General features: G+C 51.5%; 1 protein-coding gene across 3 annotated transcripts; it reads right to left on the bottom strand.

Moving 5' to 3' along the window:
- Positions 1–283: 283 nt before the first annotated feature.
- Positions 284–6991, bottom strand: RLN3 (relaxin 3). Of its 3 annotated transcripts, none has more exons than XR_006278433.1 (3): positions 6865–6991; positions 3908–4153; positions 887–1019 (listed from the first exon to the last, which is right to left on the bottom strand). XR_006278433.1 is itself a non-coding variant. In XM_038379235.2 (2 exons), exons 1-2 carry the CDS (start codon positions 2939–2941, stop codon positions 751–753), a joined length of 429 nt encoding a protein of 142 aa, XP_038235163.1. In that variant the 5' UTR covers positions 2942–3899; the 3' UTR covers positions 284–750. The 3 variants fall into 3 exon arrangements, 1 of the variants encoding a protein (XP_038235163.1); XR_006278432.1 differs by lacking the exon at positions 6865–6991 and adding an exon at positions 4398–6723; XM_038379235.2 differs by lacking the exons at positions 3908–4153; positions 6865–6991 and adding an exon at positions 2782–3899 and having other exon boundaries at positions 284–1019.
- Between the last annotated feature and the right edge of the window lie 9035 nt (positions 6992–16026).

Here is a 16026-nt window from a genome sequence, read left to right as displayed (position 1 = left end):
GTGGGACGCTCCAGTCCCAGCAGCGGGCGCTGCAGGGAGCAGGGCAGATGTGCCAGCTGTGGGAGGGTAGCTCACAGCCATTGCAGTCCTGGCCTCTCCCAACAGGGGGCGGGACAGGGAGCGGGGGAGATGTGCCGGCTGGAGGAGAGCTCCTGGCTACTCCAGCCCCAGCAGGAGGCGCTCTGGGGAAGGTCCAGCCCCTGCTAAATCGCTCCGATTTTCCAGCGTGGGGGAATGTGCAGCCCCATGCCCCTGGACCCCAGAATCCCTCTCACACAGTTAGTTTCTTTTGATCTTTTATTTAACCCTGAATACCAGCGCAAGAAGAGACAACATGGGGGGGGGGGGGACACCACAACTGGAAGGGGAAGGGCGGGGCAAGATTTGTCATCTGGTTCCTTATTCGTGTCCAAATCGAAACTCAGCCGCCCATCTCCGTATGCCCCAGAACCCTGGAGTCCACCACTGCCCCCTTCCAAGGGCCACCCCCAGCATTACATTACCCCTGTCTGAAGTCACATACATTTCCACGGCCCGTTCCCTGCAGTCCTCACTTGGGCAGAGCTCCCGGGGAGCTGAGCAACTGCAGGGCTCTTAACTGTGGGTTTCTACTTGCAGCCGTCATCCCAGGGCCAGATCCTCCGCTGGTGCTAATCAGAGCTGCCCTGACGCCAGCTGAAGACCGAGTGCCAACATGCGGTGCTGTGTGCTGAACCCTGCCCCCTCCCCCTGTGCCCCAGCCCCCCGCCTCTAGCACAGGGAGCTGATCTCACTCTTGCTGCACCCCCACTTGCAGCACAAGGTGCTCAGCCCTGCCATGACGTCCCGGACGACGCGCTCCAGAGGCCAGCTTGCTTCAGTGAGGCCGTGGCCCGGTTTGCCTCTCCACCTCTCGTGGTAGTCGGAGGAGAGCTCTTGGTGGGGCCGCGTCCCGGGCAGGTGGCTGTTATCCCACTCGCTGGAGGCGGCTTCTGCAGAGTCTTGCCCTGCAGGGGGGCTGCTCAGGATATCGAGGTCACCTGCAGTGGAGGAGGAGACAGGGAAGTGGGAGGGAAGGGGTTAATGCATAGAGAACAGAGGTCACAATTTCCTGTCGACAGCAAGACTAGAACTCAGTTTCTCCTGCTCCAGGAGCACTGACCTCTCCGCTTGAGTTGAAGGGAAAATCTCCCTCTTGATGTTAGCAGTATAGGGCCTATGACACACAGATGAGCTATTCTGATTCCAGCCTGCAGAGGTGGCCACACAGGGCTCCCATCTGACATTATCCTGGTCTCTCTGCCTTCTCGTTCTGACATGCAAGTCCCTCTCCTAAAGACCCAAGAGACCCTGCCAATAGGTCACTCCCTAAGCAGTATGGTGCGCAAAAGTAAAACCTAGATGCCTTATCACGCCGAGCACGGCACAGACACCCCCTCCCCAAGATCAGGGCCTCCCATCGCACCATCGCACTTCACAGACACCCCCCTCCTTAGTGAGATCGGGCCCCGCATCACAGTGACTGGACAGACACCCCTTCCTGAGTGAGACCAGGGGCCCCCATCCCATCACATGGGCATCTCCCTGACAATACACCCTCCCCGCAAACAAGGTCAGTGTCTCCACTGCACCAGGAGCTGCACAGACCACCCCCCACACCTGAGATCGGGGGCCCCCATCCCACTAAATGCTGCACAGAACCCTGGCACCTCCCCAGCCAAGAGCAAGGTCCCCATTGTGCCAGGTGCTGCACAGATACAAGGGGAGAGACAGTCCCTGCCCTGAAGATCTTGCTCTCTGAACAGATCAAAGCCTCATTCTACAGATGGGGAAACTGAGGCACAGTGAGAGGACGGGACATGCCCAAGGTCCCCCAGCAGGGCAAGTGGCCAAGCCGGGAATAGAAGCAAGGGCTCAGTCTAGCACCTGCAGTGGGAACAACAGACAAGTCCTGGGTAGCAAATCCAACACTAGCCCCACATCTGGACTAGACACTGGCAGGCTGCAACCTCTGGCCTCAGCCCAGCTTCTTTCAAGGAGCAAGCGGTAGGGATCAGCTCCCCCCTTTTAGCCCCTTCCCCTCCAGTGCTGACACTCACTGCGAGTGTAGCAGGGCAGGGCTGACTGAGCCAATGCAGCGTGGTAACCCATTCCCGGCCGCAAGGGGTTTGTACGCCTCATCACACTCCCCCCAGCTGGCGGGTGATGAGGCGGGAAGCGCCGGCAAATTTCCCAAGGGGAAAATTGCTGTTGGCTTCTGACTTGTCATGGGAGCAAATCTGCTCTAGGAGCTGCTGGAGGAGGATAAATGTGGGACCCTAGATCTGCCCTTCTGGGTGACACGGGCTCCCCGGGCTGTTCCTAAGAACCGAGCAGCAAGTCACACTCCACCCTGGGAGGAGCAGACACTCAGTCACTCCTGGATTGTGCCCGTGGAGCCCCTCTCCAGAGCCGCAGCACACTTCACCAACGTTGAATTAAGCCTCACAATCCCCACCTCTGGGGAGGCAAGGTAGGGACACTGATCCTTGTTTTACACATTGGGAAACAGAGGCACAGAGTGGGGGAGTGAGCTGACAAAAAGTCATGCTGCAAGTCAGTGGCAGAGCCAAGAATAGAACCCAGGAGTCCTGACTCCCAATTCCCCCCCGCCTCATGCACACCACTTCTCTTCCAGAGCCAGGAATAGAACCCAGGAGTCCTGATCCTCAGCTCCCACTCCCATTCCAACCAGCAGACCCCGCTCCCCTCCCATTGGGTACCCAGCAGCCATGCACGCACCCCCACAGGCCCCCTTCTCACCTGTCCGTCTCCAGCGGGAGCCCCCACAGTTGAAGATGACGGCCCGGATGAACTCCCTCCCACATAGCTTGACGCCGTAGGGTGGGTTCCGGCTCTCAGCCCCCAGCCTCAGCTCCAAGAACAGCGTCCCAAAAGCCAGTGCCAGGAGGAGCTTCTGCATGGCTGCTTGGGGTGGCGAGATGGATGCCAAGGCCAGAAGAGCTCACAGCTGCCTCCTGAGCCCCACTGCGGCCCCCTTTATACCATCCTGCCCCCACCCTGCTGAGGAGCCCCTCGGAGATACCACACAAAGGGTGGCCTTTGGCCATCGGCTCTGGTGCTATCTCTCCAATTAGCTGGCCGAGTCACTCGAGTGGCACACAGAGACCTTTCCGTGGGAGCTGGGGACATCAGCCCTGGGTGCCAGGGAGCGAGACGCTGATAACCTTTTGCTGGTTATCGCTGTGCCCAAGGCAGAGGGACAGACGTCGGCCGTGAGCCAGAGGCAGCCCCCGCCGGCTCTCTGTGCGCGCGCTTTCTCTCTCACACACACACACACACACACACATGCAAACCCTCTCCATGCATGGAGCATCCATTCAAACCCCTCTGTCGTTCCCCCACCCCCACAGCTAACAAGGCCAGGGGTCAGAGCTGCCCATGTGACGCTGCTGGGAAGGTCGGAAGCTCCTGAGGGCCCCGCTCCCTTGGACCGGATTCTCCCATCCCTTGTGAGGACCATTACCCCCACTTTGCCATGGGGAGAAACTGAGGCACAGAGAGGGTCAGGGACTCTCCTGAGCTGTCACAGGCAGTCAGCAGTAGAGCTGGGGACAGACCCAGGAGTCTTGTCTGTCTGCTTTGCCCTCTCCATCCCTGGAGTCGTTATGGGGATCTAGCGTTTCCTCTAGACTTTGTGGATGGCTCCCAGGACATTCCCTATAGGGAAAGCTGAAAGAAAACCGGTTGTGAGGAGCTCACAGCTACTCCAATCCTAGCCTCTGCCAGCAGGGGGCACTAACACACGCAGCTGTCGGAGCATCACCCAGCTCTCCTGATTCTGGTCAGCAATCTCGTTCCTTCAGAGCTTTCCCCACCCAGTGCAGAGCGTTCTCGCATCACCCCAGACAGCAGGAGCAACAGTGACCTTTGCTTATCTCCTTTCAATTATGTCCTTCCTCCTCCGATGTGAGAGGCCGTGGGCTGTGCGGAAAATGCCAGCATGCCAGCCTGCGGTGCAGAGATAACCCCGGCTGGAGCACACCCTGCCCTGCCAGATAGCAACTCGTATTTCCAAACTCAGCCACAGTCCATGCTCTCCTTGAGGGGGGACGCTCCCCGTGCTGGGGAGGAACAGCGCCACCATGTCTCTTTTGAAGTTTCTTATTCTTCTCTGGAGATAAAGGAGACAGAGCTATGAGTGCCACTTCCCTTGCATCCGATGAAGTGAGCTGTAGCTCACGAAAGCTTATGCTCTAATAAATTTGTTAGTCTCTAAGGTGCCACAAGTACTCCTTTTCTTTTTGCAAATACAGACTAACACGGCTGCTACTCTGAAATCTTCCCTTTCCTCAGGTTCATACGCATTTCGCACAGCAACAGCTTTGGGGCAAACGCTCCCCCTCCCCAAACCCTACCGCAAGTGCCCTCAGGCCTCTGACATCCACTGAAGAGTCTATTTTTAAAAGCGAGTTCCACAAGAAGTGCAGATCTCATCCTAGCATAGCTGCATCAGCTTCGCAGGAGTCACTCCTGATTTACACCATCATAACAGAGAAAGTCTGACCCAGCAACTCAATTTAAATTGAAGGCTGGAGCTGTCCCTAGGGGGATTTGAACCTGTGATAGCAGGAAGTTTCACACCTACTGCTTGAGTGCTCTGAGCCATCTCTTCCCTTGGAAAGCACAACCCAAGCTACATGAATTTGGTAACTATGCTAGATTTTTATCTGAATACTAGACCTTAAGTATCAATTCAGGGATCTTGGGAATCTAAGAAACAGGTTTCCTTCTTTGTCAGTTTCATCCAACAGGCAGGGGATTGCACAGGCTCAGAAACAAAAATCTATGAGATGGCAAGAGAGGGGTCCCTCTGGGCCTGACTAAAGCACATTGGCACATAGGACCTGCCATTCCCAGGTGAGGAACTGGGCTGGATCACCCTCCCCGTCATGCTTTCTGGAGGCTGCTATCTCATGCTCCAAGATCTCGGTTCTCATGATTTTTAAAAAATAAATGATAGCAGAGAAAAAACCATTGGAATGTGGTCAGACACTAGGGCGATGGTGATGGGCAGCAGCATAGAGCCTAACAGGAAAACGATACAGTGATGGCTGCAGAGAAGCTGATTGTCCACTGTCCAAAATTTGTTTATTTAGTCCTTTATACAGGTGCAAAGTAAGTCAATACAGTCGGATAGCAGCCACCAGGCACCAGTACTAATGACTGCACAAGGGGCAGGCAAGTCAGAATCTGGCCCTGTGGCTTTGAGAAGCGTGTCTGTGTCAATGGGACGTTCACTTTGAAACCTAATAGTGGTTCTTAAGGCATCAGCATCCTAACTATTTCAAAGCTTGCCAGAAAGGGAGACAGAGGAGCACCATAGAGTGGAATCGTGTTCTGGTATCTTGAGAGGGTAAGAGAGAGCACGCTCTTTGGGGAGGGGACCCTCTTTTTGTTCTCTGTTTGTATAGCACCCAGCATGATGGGCTCCTGGACAATGGCTGTGGCTCCTGGGCACTACCATAATAACATCCTTACTTTTTTCTTATTTTCTAAATTGGCTCCTGACCATTCGAGGAAAGACCAGCGGGCCATCAAATAGACTCTTCTGAAGGTCGAGACCAATTATCTGTCTAAGATTCTTGTATGGGACCTTCTTCACCATAGCATCTGAGCACCTCACAAGCTTTTAACACATTGATTTGCACAACACCCCCGTGAGCCTGGGCTGTGTGATTAACCCCATTTTACAGATGGGGAAATGAGGCCCAGAGGGGCCTAGTGAGTTGCCCTTGGTCACACAGGGAGTCTGTAGCAAAGCAGGAAATTGAAGCTAGATCTCCCAAGACCCCAGCTAGTGTCCTAGCCATGGCACCATCCTTCCTCTTCATGCCTCAGAGGTAGTCAGGAAAAAAGAGTGCACCTGGCCAGGTGTGTAGTCTGGCATGTGGGGAGCAGCTGTAGGGAAGCTTGCCTCCCTACAACTTGTGCTGTGCGGGATGTAATGTCCCAGGAGCACCTCCCTGCCGATTTGTGATCCGAGCAGCAGCTGTGCCAATGCATCTCACTGAGCCTGGGCATGCTGGGGGCACAGCTCGAGGGCTCTGCGCTATGTCGGGTGCACGCTTGTGCAGTGCCATGGAGCACCCAGTGCTGCGCCAGTGACATCACTGGGTTTTGAAGCGCAGTGTGATGTCACACCCCGCGCAGTGACGTCACAGGTTTGAGACAGGCGGCGGTCCGTGTCCTATCCAGCCACAGCAGAGATACAGGCGGGGCAACCCCTGGCCTCTGCTAGCCAAGAACTACGTTTCCCATCATCCCCCAGGGCAGAGCCCGCTTGCGCATTTCTCCCACGCTGGGGCGCGGCTCTTCAGGTCCCAACTGCCGCTTCCCCTCCAACTGACTGAAGGCGGTTCTAGCCAATCGCAAGCCACCAACGCCCTGACCGGCCAATCCCAACCCGCCTCCTCAACCCCCTCCAGCCCGATCCCGAGACCGACGGAGGAACTGCCCAATCGACGTGGAGACGGACGTGGCGAGAAGCCAATCAGCACGCTCCAAGCGAAAAAGACCAATTACAACCAGAATTGGAAAAGCGACGTCAAAGGAGTAGCAGGGCCTCCAGCCAATCAGAGCGAGCGGGGTGCAGATTGACAGACGGGGTACCCAATGGAGCGGTCAGCTCCGTCCAATCAGCCCAGGGGCCTCCCTCTCTCCCCCTTCCGCCCCGCCCGCAGCCGAGGTGGGTAGCAACAGTTGCCCCGGTGAGGGAACACGGAGGGCGCCATAGCCACGGTAGTCGTGGCGACCAGGAAACCCGGCAACAACAACAACAACCGCCCCGCGCGGACCCCCCTCCCCCCACCGACTAATCGATACCCTCCAAAAATCCGGCACCGCCGCGGCCGATGACCGGCGGCTCCACCCGAGCCCGGCGCGTCGGACCCTGAAGGGAAGCGGCCTCCGCGGGGCTCCGAGACCGGGCCGCGGGGCGGGAGAGTTCAGGTGGGTCCTACTCTAATTCCCCCTCCACACAAAATGGCGGCGGGGAATGGGCGCCGGAGGGGCCGCGCCCCTGGGGCGGGGGGGAGGGGGGGGCGATACAGTCGATTACTCGGAGCCTGGAGGCTGCTCGCGCCTGCGGAAGGCGCCGCCCTCGCTCGAGTGGGGGCCTGGCCCTTGCCCCGGGATTAAGAAGGGCCCAGGCTCGGTGGGCGGGGCTTACAGCGCTCCCCGGTGATTGGTGGGCGGACGGGCCAATGAAAAGAAGCGGGCCACCGGGGGCAACCAATGGGGGCAGGAGGAGGGGGCGGGGCTGAAACGGGGAGCCCCCTGCCCCCAACACTAGGGTGGGTTTCCAAAGTGGGGCGGGGCTCCCCCTGTGATGTCATAAGGCACGTGGCAGGGTCAGGGCCCATGATGTCATCCGGTGACATCGCCAGGCCAAGTGGCGACGTTGTCATGGTGTCATCCCGGTGCGTTCCCCTGCCGGCGCGCCCTGGCCGGGCCAGTCTCTCCCAAACCTTGGCGGAGGCTGCAAGATCCCGCTGCCCGGCCCCCTTGATGTTTTATGATGACATCGTTGTGAGGCGTTGCCAGGTCAGCGTAGCGCGGCGTCAGAATGACATCACCCCCACGCCGTGATGAGGCGTTCACCTGTCATTAGGGTACAGCCTCGTCTCGGCCACGCACAAGGCTGCATTAAAAAATCAAGATGTTATTCCAGTGCCACAGGCTTCAAAATGACCCAGTGCGGCATCAGAACCTCTTTGCACCGTGTAGTGATGGTGATGTCAAAATGTTAGCGTTGCATGCACAGACGATGCGTTATAATATCACCGTCTGATGTCAAACTCGTCCTGGCAAAAGGAGGCCTTGCCTCCGAGCAGCGTTGTGCCGCAAGATGTGAAGATGATATGCTGAAAACTTCATGTCTTAACCCGATGGCCGTCATGTGGAGTCAAAAGGTGACGGGAGGTGACAGTGCCTTTGAAACGTCATCCCTCCACAAGGCAGCACGCTGACGCCTCAAAACACCATCACGCTGTGGGTGACATGTCACTAGTGTGTCAAAATGGCATCAAAGCTGCCGCTGCTCATGCTTGTGCAAAGTGTCATTTTGACAGTGTGTCAAAGCATCATTGTGTTGTCACACTATGGCACTCAGAGATGACAACATAGCATCAAAATACCACAGAGCAGACACAGCATGATCACATTTCCCAGGCCCTGGAAACAATTTCCAAACCCATGAATGTCCTCAGTAAATTGAATCCTGTCAACAAAATTGGAGCAATTCAGGAAAATTAGGGATGGGGACCATTCACCAGGGAAATTACCTTCTCCCTGGCTCTAAATTACCCATTCCCTGGCTTTAAATGTTCAGTAGGGGGTGGATTTGCACCTTCTGTATGTTTTCCTGTGGTTCGCATTACTATTAAATAACTTTATTATGATGCTGCGTTTATCTTGGTCTGTGGCTGTGGATCCTTTGTGTGACCTTCCCCTTGACTTCCTTCTGGGCATTTCACAAGTAAATTGCAAGGGGATAGGTAAAACGGGGAGGAATGAGATGTTGTTATAGATAGAGATGAGGCTTGGGGGGAATAGCTACTAGGAGTTGAATGGACATTGCTCAGTTTAGGTTGAGTGAGAAGGAAGAGAAGGCTCTTATGTTGCAAAAGTCGGGATACAGGATATAAACTTGCGAGGTGCTGAGTGCCCTCAACATCTCTTGAAGCAAGAGGGAGTTGAGGGTGCTCAGCACCTTACAGGATCACACCCTCTAATCAGGGATCTTGGCTGTAAATTTGTCAGTCCAAAAGCCTGGAGAGTTTTAATCCGTTCCTGTCATCCATGCCCTTTTGCATCAGTCTGGCCCCAGCCAGTGTTAATTGGTCCATTTTAAGCAAATCACATGTTTTGTGAAGAGATTCCAGCACTTTGTCTCATGCGTGTGGAGGGGAGGATGCTGTTCACAGGATCTAACTGGAGAACAAACCATGCTGCTGTGTCAGATGAGAAAAAGAGCCAAGACAGGCAGAATAGTCTGTTGCTTTGATCCTTGGTGAGACAAATCTGTTGTTTTAAAGGGCCAGTGGAGCTGGTGTGAGTGGACACTTTGTGTTATTAAACATTAAAATCAACACAAATACAGTACAGGGGCATGCTCAGGTCAAAGATCATATGTTTTTTAAAAGTGTTCCTGCCTTTCTTGGAAAGGAAGGGTAGTTTTGTGATTAAAGTACAGGACTGGGCATTAGGAGTTCTGGATTCCATTTCTAGCTATATGAGAGGCTTTCTCTTTGACTTCAGGTAAACCACATTAACCGCTCTGTGCCTCAGTTTCTCTCTCTGAAAGATAAACATAATGATACCCACCTCCCAAAAGTGTTAAGAAATTTAATTCATAAATGTTTGCAATAGACAGTGTTAGAGAAGTAGAGAATATTAGTAATTATCATTAGCTGTGTTACTCCTGACACCTTCAATTTATAAAATGAAAAGGATTTTACAAATCTGATTCACTGTTTATGTTGGGTCCAGGGCTGAATTTGGTCAGTGAAAACAGACTGGTCAGTTTCACTTTTATTTCCTCACCAATTTCACCTTCAGGTTCTCATGCAGTAGCTCAGAACTGCAAAGTTGGCGGCCACTGGGGTCTTTGTTGCTGTGGTTCCCCCTCTTTGTGCAGCAGACATGGGTCTTCTCAAGCATCTTTGTGTGCTTACACTCCCACATAAAGCACCTCCAGACTAGGTCCTGCACATTATGAAATATGAGATTTAATCACAAGACTCAGGCTGTTAAATTGAGGTTCCTGGCCAAATTCCAGCTCAGGTGATTCCATTTTGCCTCTGCAGTTTCAGCTGGATATGGGCTTCGTCTTCACTCTCTCCTAAACTATATGCTTGCTGTGTGATGTTAAACAGCTGCCACATTCCCCCCCCCCCAGAGATGGCTGCATTTTAGTGATAATGCCAATGTGTAACATGCATGCCAGTTTCATAAGCTCCCTGGGATTCTTTAGAAGGAAAAGGCTTTACAGGAACATGAGATCGTTATTGTTATTTGAGCTCATTTTGTAAGAGTTTTTAACCTTCAAACCTTGGTGAATTTCTTGCTGATGAAAGGTGTTGGATTGAGATTGCTCTGCAGAACAATGACAAGGCAAGCTTCCCCTGTGCATGTACCCCACCTCCAGCCTTCCACTCTGGGGTAAGAGCAAGTATGGCCCATTTAACCATTAGCCAAGACAGTCAGCTAGGTCCCACTGTAAATCCTAACATACTGGGGGAACTTGTTCACAGCATCGTTGTCCCCAGATAATATGGAATCCTGGTTCAGGCTTGCAGGGTAGATGAGAATATTTAGATAAATTAGAAGTATTCAAGTCATCAGGCCCTGATGAAATTTGTCCTAGGGTGCTTAGGGAACTAGCTGAAGCAATCTTGGAACCATTAGCAATTATCTTCGATAACTCCTGGAGGATGGGTGAGGTCCCAGAGGAGTGGAGAAGGGCAATCATAATACTTGTCTTTAAAAAGGACAAAGACGACTTGGGGAATTATAGACCAGCCAGCCTAACTTCGATACTTGGGAAGATAGTGGAACAAATTATTTAATAATCAGTTTGTAAGCACCTAGAGGACAATAGGGTTATTGGTAATAGTCAGCATGTATTTATCAAGATCAAATCATGCCAAACCAACTTAATTTCTTTCTGTGGCAGCGTTACTGGGCTAGCGGATGCAGTAGACATGATATATCTGGATTTTAGTACGGCTTCTGACACAGTCTCACATGACAGTCTCATAAGCAAACTGGAGAAAGTGGTCTAGATGAAATTAGCATAAAAATGGGTGCATAGCTGGTTGACAAACTACTCAAAGAGTAGGTTTCAGAGTACTGTTGTCAAACGGGTATGAAGTATCTAGTGGGACCCGGCACAGGTCTGTCTGGAGTCCGGTACTATTCAATATTTTCACTAATGACCTGGGTAATGGAGTGGTGTGTATGCTTATCAAATTTGCAGATGACACCAAACTGGGAGAGATTGCAAGCACTTGGGAGGACAGGATTAGAATTCAAAATGACCTTGACAAATTAGAGAATTGGTCTGAAATCAACAAGATGAAATTCAGTAAAGACAAGTGCACAGTACTGCACTTAGGAAGGAAAAATCAAAGGCACAAGTATAAAACGAGGAATAAATGGCTAGGTGGTAATACAGCTGAAAATGGTCTGGGGGTTGTAGTGGATCACAAATTGAAATATAGTCAATAATATGATGCAGTTGCGAAAAAGGTTAATATAATTTTGGGGTGTATTAACACAAGTGTCAAATATAAGACACAGGAGGTAGTTGTCCCACTCTGCGCGGCACTGGTGAGGCCTCAGCTGGAGTTCTGAGTCCAGTTCTGGGAGTCACACTTTAAGAAAGATGTGGACAAACTGGAGGGAGTCCACAGGAGAGCAACAAAAATGATGGAAGGTTTAGAAAATCTGACAGGACAAAATAAAAAACTGGACATGTTTAGTCTTGGAAAGGTCGACTGAGGGGGGACCTGAGAGCAGTTTCAAATATGTTCGGGGCTGTTACAAGGAGGATGGTGATCACTTGTTCTCCATGGCCACTGAAGGTAGGACTAGAAGGAATTGGCTTAATTTGCAGCACAGGAGGTTGAGGGCAGATGTTAGGAAAAGCTTTCTAACTATAAGGATAGCGAAGGACAGGAACAGGCTTCCAAGGCAGGTTGTGGAATCCCCATCATTGGAGGTTTTTAGGAATAGGTTAGACAGACTCCTGTCAGGGATACTCTGGGGGGCTGGATTTAATGACCCTTTTGAGATTCCTGCCAGCCCGACATTTTTGTGATTCTATGAGAATAAACCATTATGTGGAGCATAATTCTGGATCATTGTTTAAACACACTCCAATCCTGTCTACCCTGCAAAAGCCACCTGTCCTGTGCTGTTATCCCAACCCAGTAGGAACTAGAATGTGGCCAAGCCCCTAAGGTGGTCACTAGGAACTGGCCCGTGACCACTTCCAAACTCATTTCACATGGGTCACTAAAGAAACCCTAGAAGCTGCAATTTTTGGTCACTACCAAATTACCAATGTAGACTGGGACCAGCAGCCTAGAGGTGACCCCTGAACCAGCCAGTTCCCCCAACACCTTGCAGCTGGATTGGAATGTCTCTCTCTCATTCGCAGTGGTCACTGAGTCTCCCAGCTGTCTGCCATTTGCATTCATCTTGTGTAGAGGAAGTTTCCATAGCATATTGTTAGACTACTGTGTGCTTTAAAAAAAGCACCATCCAAAGATCGTAGCAGCCTCTGTTGGTGAAGACCTGTGAGATGTATCCTCTGATTGGGGCATTCAGTAGCCCTGAGTGTTCCTTTGCTCTGGGGGAGGAGGACAGTTTAATGCAAGCCGGAGGCCCTTTTAGAAGGTTTTATGTGCCTGATTTGAGAGATTGGCCCTCTTGCTCTGCAGCATTAGAAGAATCAGCAAGTGGCTGGAGCCAGGAACTTGCCCCAGGCCTGGGTCTCAGAACAGGCCGCACACCCACGTGTTTCAGAGTAGCAGCCGTGTTAGTCTGTATTCGCAAAAAGAAAAGGAGTACTTGTGGCACCTTAGAGACTAACAAATTTATTTGAGCATAAGCTTTCGTGAGCTACAGCTCACTTCGTCGGATGCATTCGGTGGAAAATAAAGTGGGGAGATTTATATACACACACAGAGAACATGAAACAATGGGTTTTATCATACACAAGATGAGCCATCACCAGCAGGAAGGAGGGGGGGAAGGAGGAAAACCTTTTGTGGTGATAATCAAGGTGGGCCATTTCCAGCAGTTAACAAGAACGTCTGAGGAACAGTGGGGGGTGGGGTGGGGTGGGGGGAGAAATAACATGGGGAAATAGTTTTACTTTATGTAATGAGTCATCCATTCAAGCCTAAGTTAATTGTATCCAGTTTGCAAATTAATTCCAATTCAACAGTCTCTCGTTGGAGTTTGTTTTTGAAGTTTTTTTGTTGAAGGATAGCCACTCTTAGGTCTGTAATCGTGTGACCGGAGAGATTGAAGTGTTCTTCCCACCCACGTGGAAATGCAGGCTCTTCAGCATCTCGGACAATCAGGCCCCGTATTTGTTTGCTGTCATTCATCCCCGGGGTGGGGAATGGATCTAAAAACAGACAGGTTATTTCCAAGCTTGGCATGTTCCTAAAGGAGTGACCAAGGGCACAGGAACCTTTGGAATGTGGATTGTGCCTTGTGCCTTAAACTGAGCACTGTAGCTTTGCACATGCTTGTGGCCTCCCTTCCTGCCAGAAAGCAATCCTGGCTATCGCAGTGCCGTCGGCATATGGGAAATGCCTAGCTAGCCGCATGTGTCCATGACTGCAAATGATCCATAGGGGACACTTAGTAATGTCGGAAAAGAGACATCTTTTCATTGGGTCAGAAGCTCTTCACATCTTCAGTAAGATTTGCAGATATTAACTAGGTAATCCTCTCTGTCCCCACAGGAGGTTACCATCCTTATCCCCATTTTACATAATGGAAAACTGAGGCATGGGGGATGGCTCGCTCAAGGTCACAGAGATGGGCATAGAATCCAGGTGTCTTGACTCTTAGATCACACACACACCTCTCAGAGCAGGGAATAGAAGCAGCTCAAAGGTCTGCTTTAAGAACTAGAACTAGAACTTCTCCTTCCCAGAGGCTCTAGGCATTAGTTCTTTCCTACCTGATGCTTAGATCTCTAAGCCAGTGGTTCTCAACCCGGGATCCGGGGCCCCCCGGAAGGCCATGAGCAGGTTTCAGGGGGGCCACCAAGCAGGGCCAGTATTAGACTCGCTGTTGCCCAGGGTAGAAAGCCAAAGCCCCACTGCATGGGGAGGCCCGGGGTCCTGAGCCCTGTCATCTGGGGCTGAAACTGAAGCCTGAACGATGTAGCTTTGGGGGGGGGCCCTGCAGTATGGGGTTCCAGACACCTACCTGCTTGCTACCCCCTAACGCCGGCCCTGGATTTTCTATGCAGAAAACTAGTTATTATGGCATAGTTGGGCCGGGGAGTTTTTATAGGAAGGGGGGGGGGGAAGGAGGACACCTCAGAAAGAAAAAGGTTGAGAACCCGCTACTCTAAGCCATCTCTCCCAGCTGTGATTGTGGCAGCAGTCTGTAGTGCTGCTGGGTGAAAAGACCTTTAGAGGTAGGGATGTGTGTGTGCTCAGATACTTGTATCTACTCACACCCTTCCTTGGGGACCTGGCAGTGAGAGACAAAGGACCAGCCCTGTCCCTGGCATGCCCAGTGAGTCTGATGGTCCGGAACCCCCACACCCAAAGGTTGGTGGTAGATAACAATGGAAAGCTGAAGGGTCACTGATGGAAACTCAGCCCTTGCTACATGGGGGCTTGGCCTATCATGGGGCCTTGGCCCTATCATGAATATTTATTCAGATGCCCAGCCTTCCATGTCCATATCCAACTTCCTCCCCCTCAGAATATCAGGGTGCCCTTATCCTGGAGGTTAAGATATTAATGTTTTTTAGCTCATTATCATAGACATTACTATTGCTAAAGCAAGTTTGTGGTTAAACATCTGCCAACTATTCTATCCGAAAATACCCAAGCCCAGGCTCGGCTCAATGTTCTGAGGTTGCCTGGTATCGTTATGAACCAGCTCCCTCTCTTGAGCAAGCTGTTCCCAGTTTCCCAAAATCTAGGATACCTGTCAGGACATTTTATCAGTGCTAAGAGTCATGGGCTTGCTTTACTTATGTTAACCTGCTTGAGCCAGTGTCTTACAGGTACAGGCCTGTAGATTCCTTGTGTTATTGCTGAGTAAAATAAAAGGCTAAAGTAGCTCTGTGGGCTCCGAGAGTCACCGAGGTGGAAGGGACAGGGAGAGCTGTGATGCGAGTGACAGCTAGGAGGCATGGAGCTGGGAAGCACACCAAGGGCAAACAGGCAGCCCAAGAATGGCTCTGGGGTGGGAGTTTTGGCAGATCAGAGTGACAAATGAAAACTATTGTCGAAAAGCTTCAGGCAGTCATAACTCAGGAGTCTGGGTTGTTGTCTCTGAGAAGCAACTGATGGCCTTGGCTGCTGTTTACAGCACATGATTCTTATGACTTCTCCCTCAGAGACCCTTGCGTAGGAGCGCATACACTAGAAATGCTGCTGTCTGAGCTTCTGTCCTTATCGTTAGCAGAGCAGGAAATGGATTGGTGTATGCAAAGCTGAGTGGAGTGTCTTCATGCCCTTCCTCAAAGCACTTCCCCTCTGAGGATCTCAACTTGCTTTACAAATATTAATCAATCCGCAGTGTTATCCCTCTTTTACAGAAGAGGAAACCGAGGCACCAAGTGGCAAAGTGATTCAGCTGAGCGCCTCCAGTTGACTCCATTGATGGATTGGAAAGTGGGACCCAGGAGAGCTGACTTCCAGGCTCCTGCTCTAACCCTTAGATCACACTAAGGCTGACAGTCAGGATGGAGAGGTTCTACTAGGCTAGAAGACATTGTGGTCTGGTGGGTAGAGTAAGGGACCAGGTGGAAAGAAATCTAGATCTGGTCCTAACTCTGCTACTGACTCATTTGTGTGTGCTTGGGAAAAGTCACTTCCTCGCTCCATGCCTCAGTTTACCCACGTCACTAGCATCTCCCAGGGGCTTTGAGATGCCTCATTAACTAATGCTTGTAAATTGCTTTGAGATCCTCAGTCCAAGAGTGCTTGGGAGTGTCAAGGGATTATTGTAGACTGGACTCTACCACCATGGGCTCTCTTGTAACATGAACTTGCTCAGTAACAGGAAGTGTGATGTGTGTCAGGCATAAGAGTGAGCGCTCTCCTTCTCTAATATATCTGAGGCCTGGCACCCTTCTGATGATTGGGCCTGCTTCAGACCTTCAGATTTCTAATAATATTTGACTTTTGCATAGCACTTTTCACTGCAAAGCTTCTAGGAAATCCTTCAACATACACCACCAGTGAAATGCAGCCACTTCTGGGGCTTAGAGGG

Source organism: Dermochelys coriacea, chromosome 20 (assembly GCF_009764565.3).
Source record: "Dermochelys coriacea isolate rDerCor1 chromosome 20, rDerCor1.pri.v4, whole genome shotgun sequence".
Taxonomy (NCBI): Eukaryota; Metazoa; Chordata; order Testudines; family Dermochelyidae; genus Dermochelys; species Dermochelys coriacea.
This window is presented reverse-complemented; position numbering and strand designations above follow the sequence as displayed.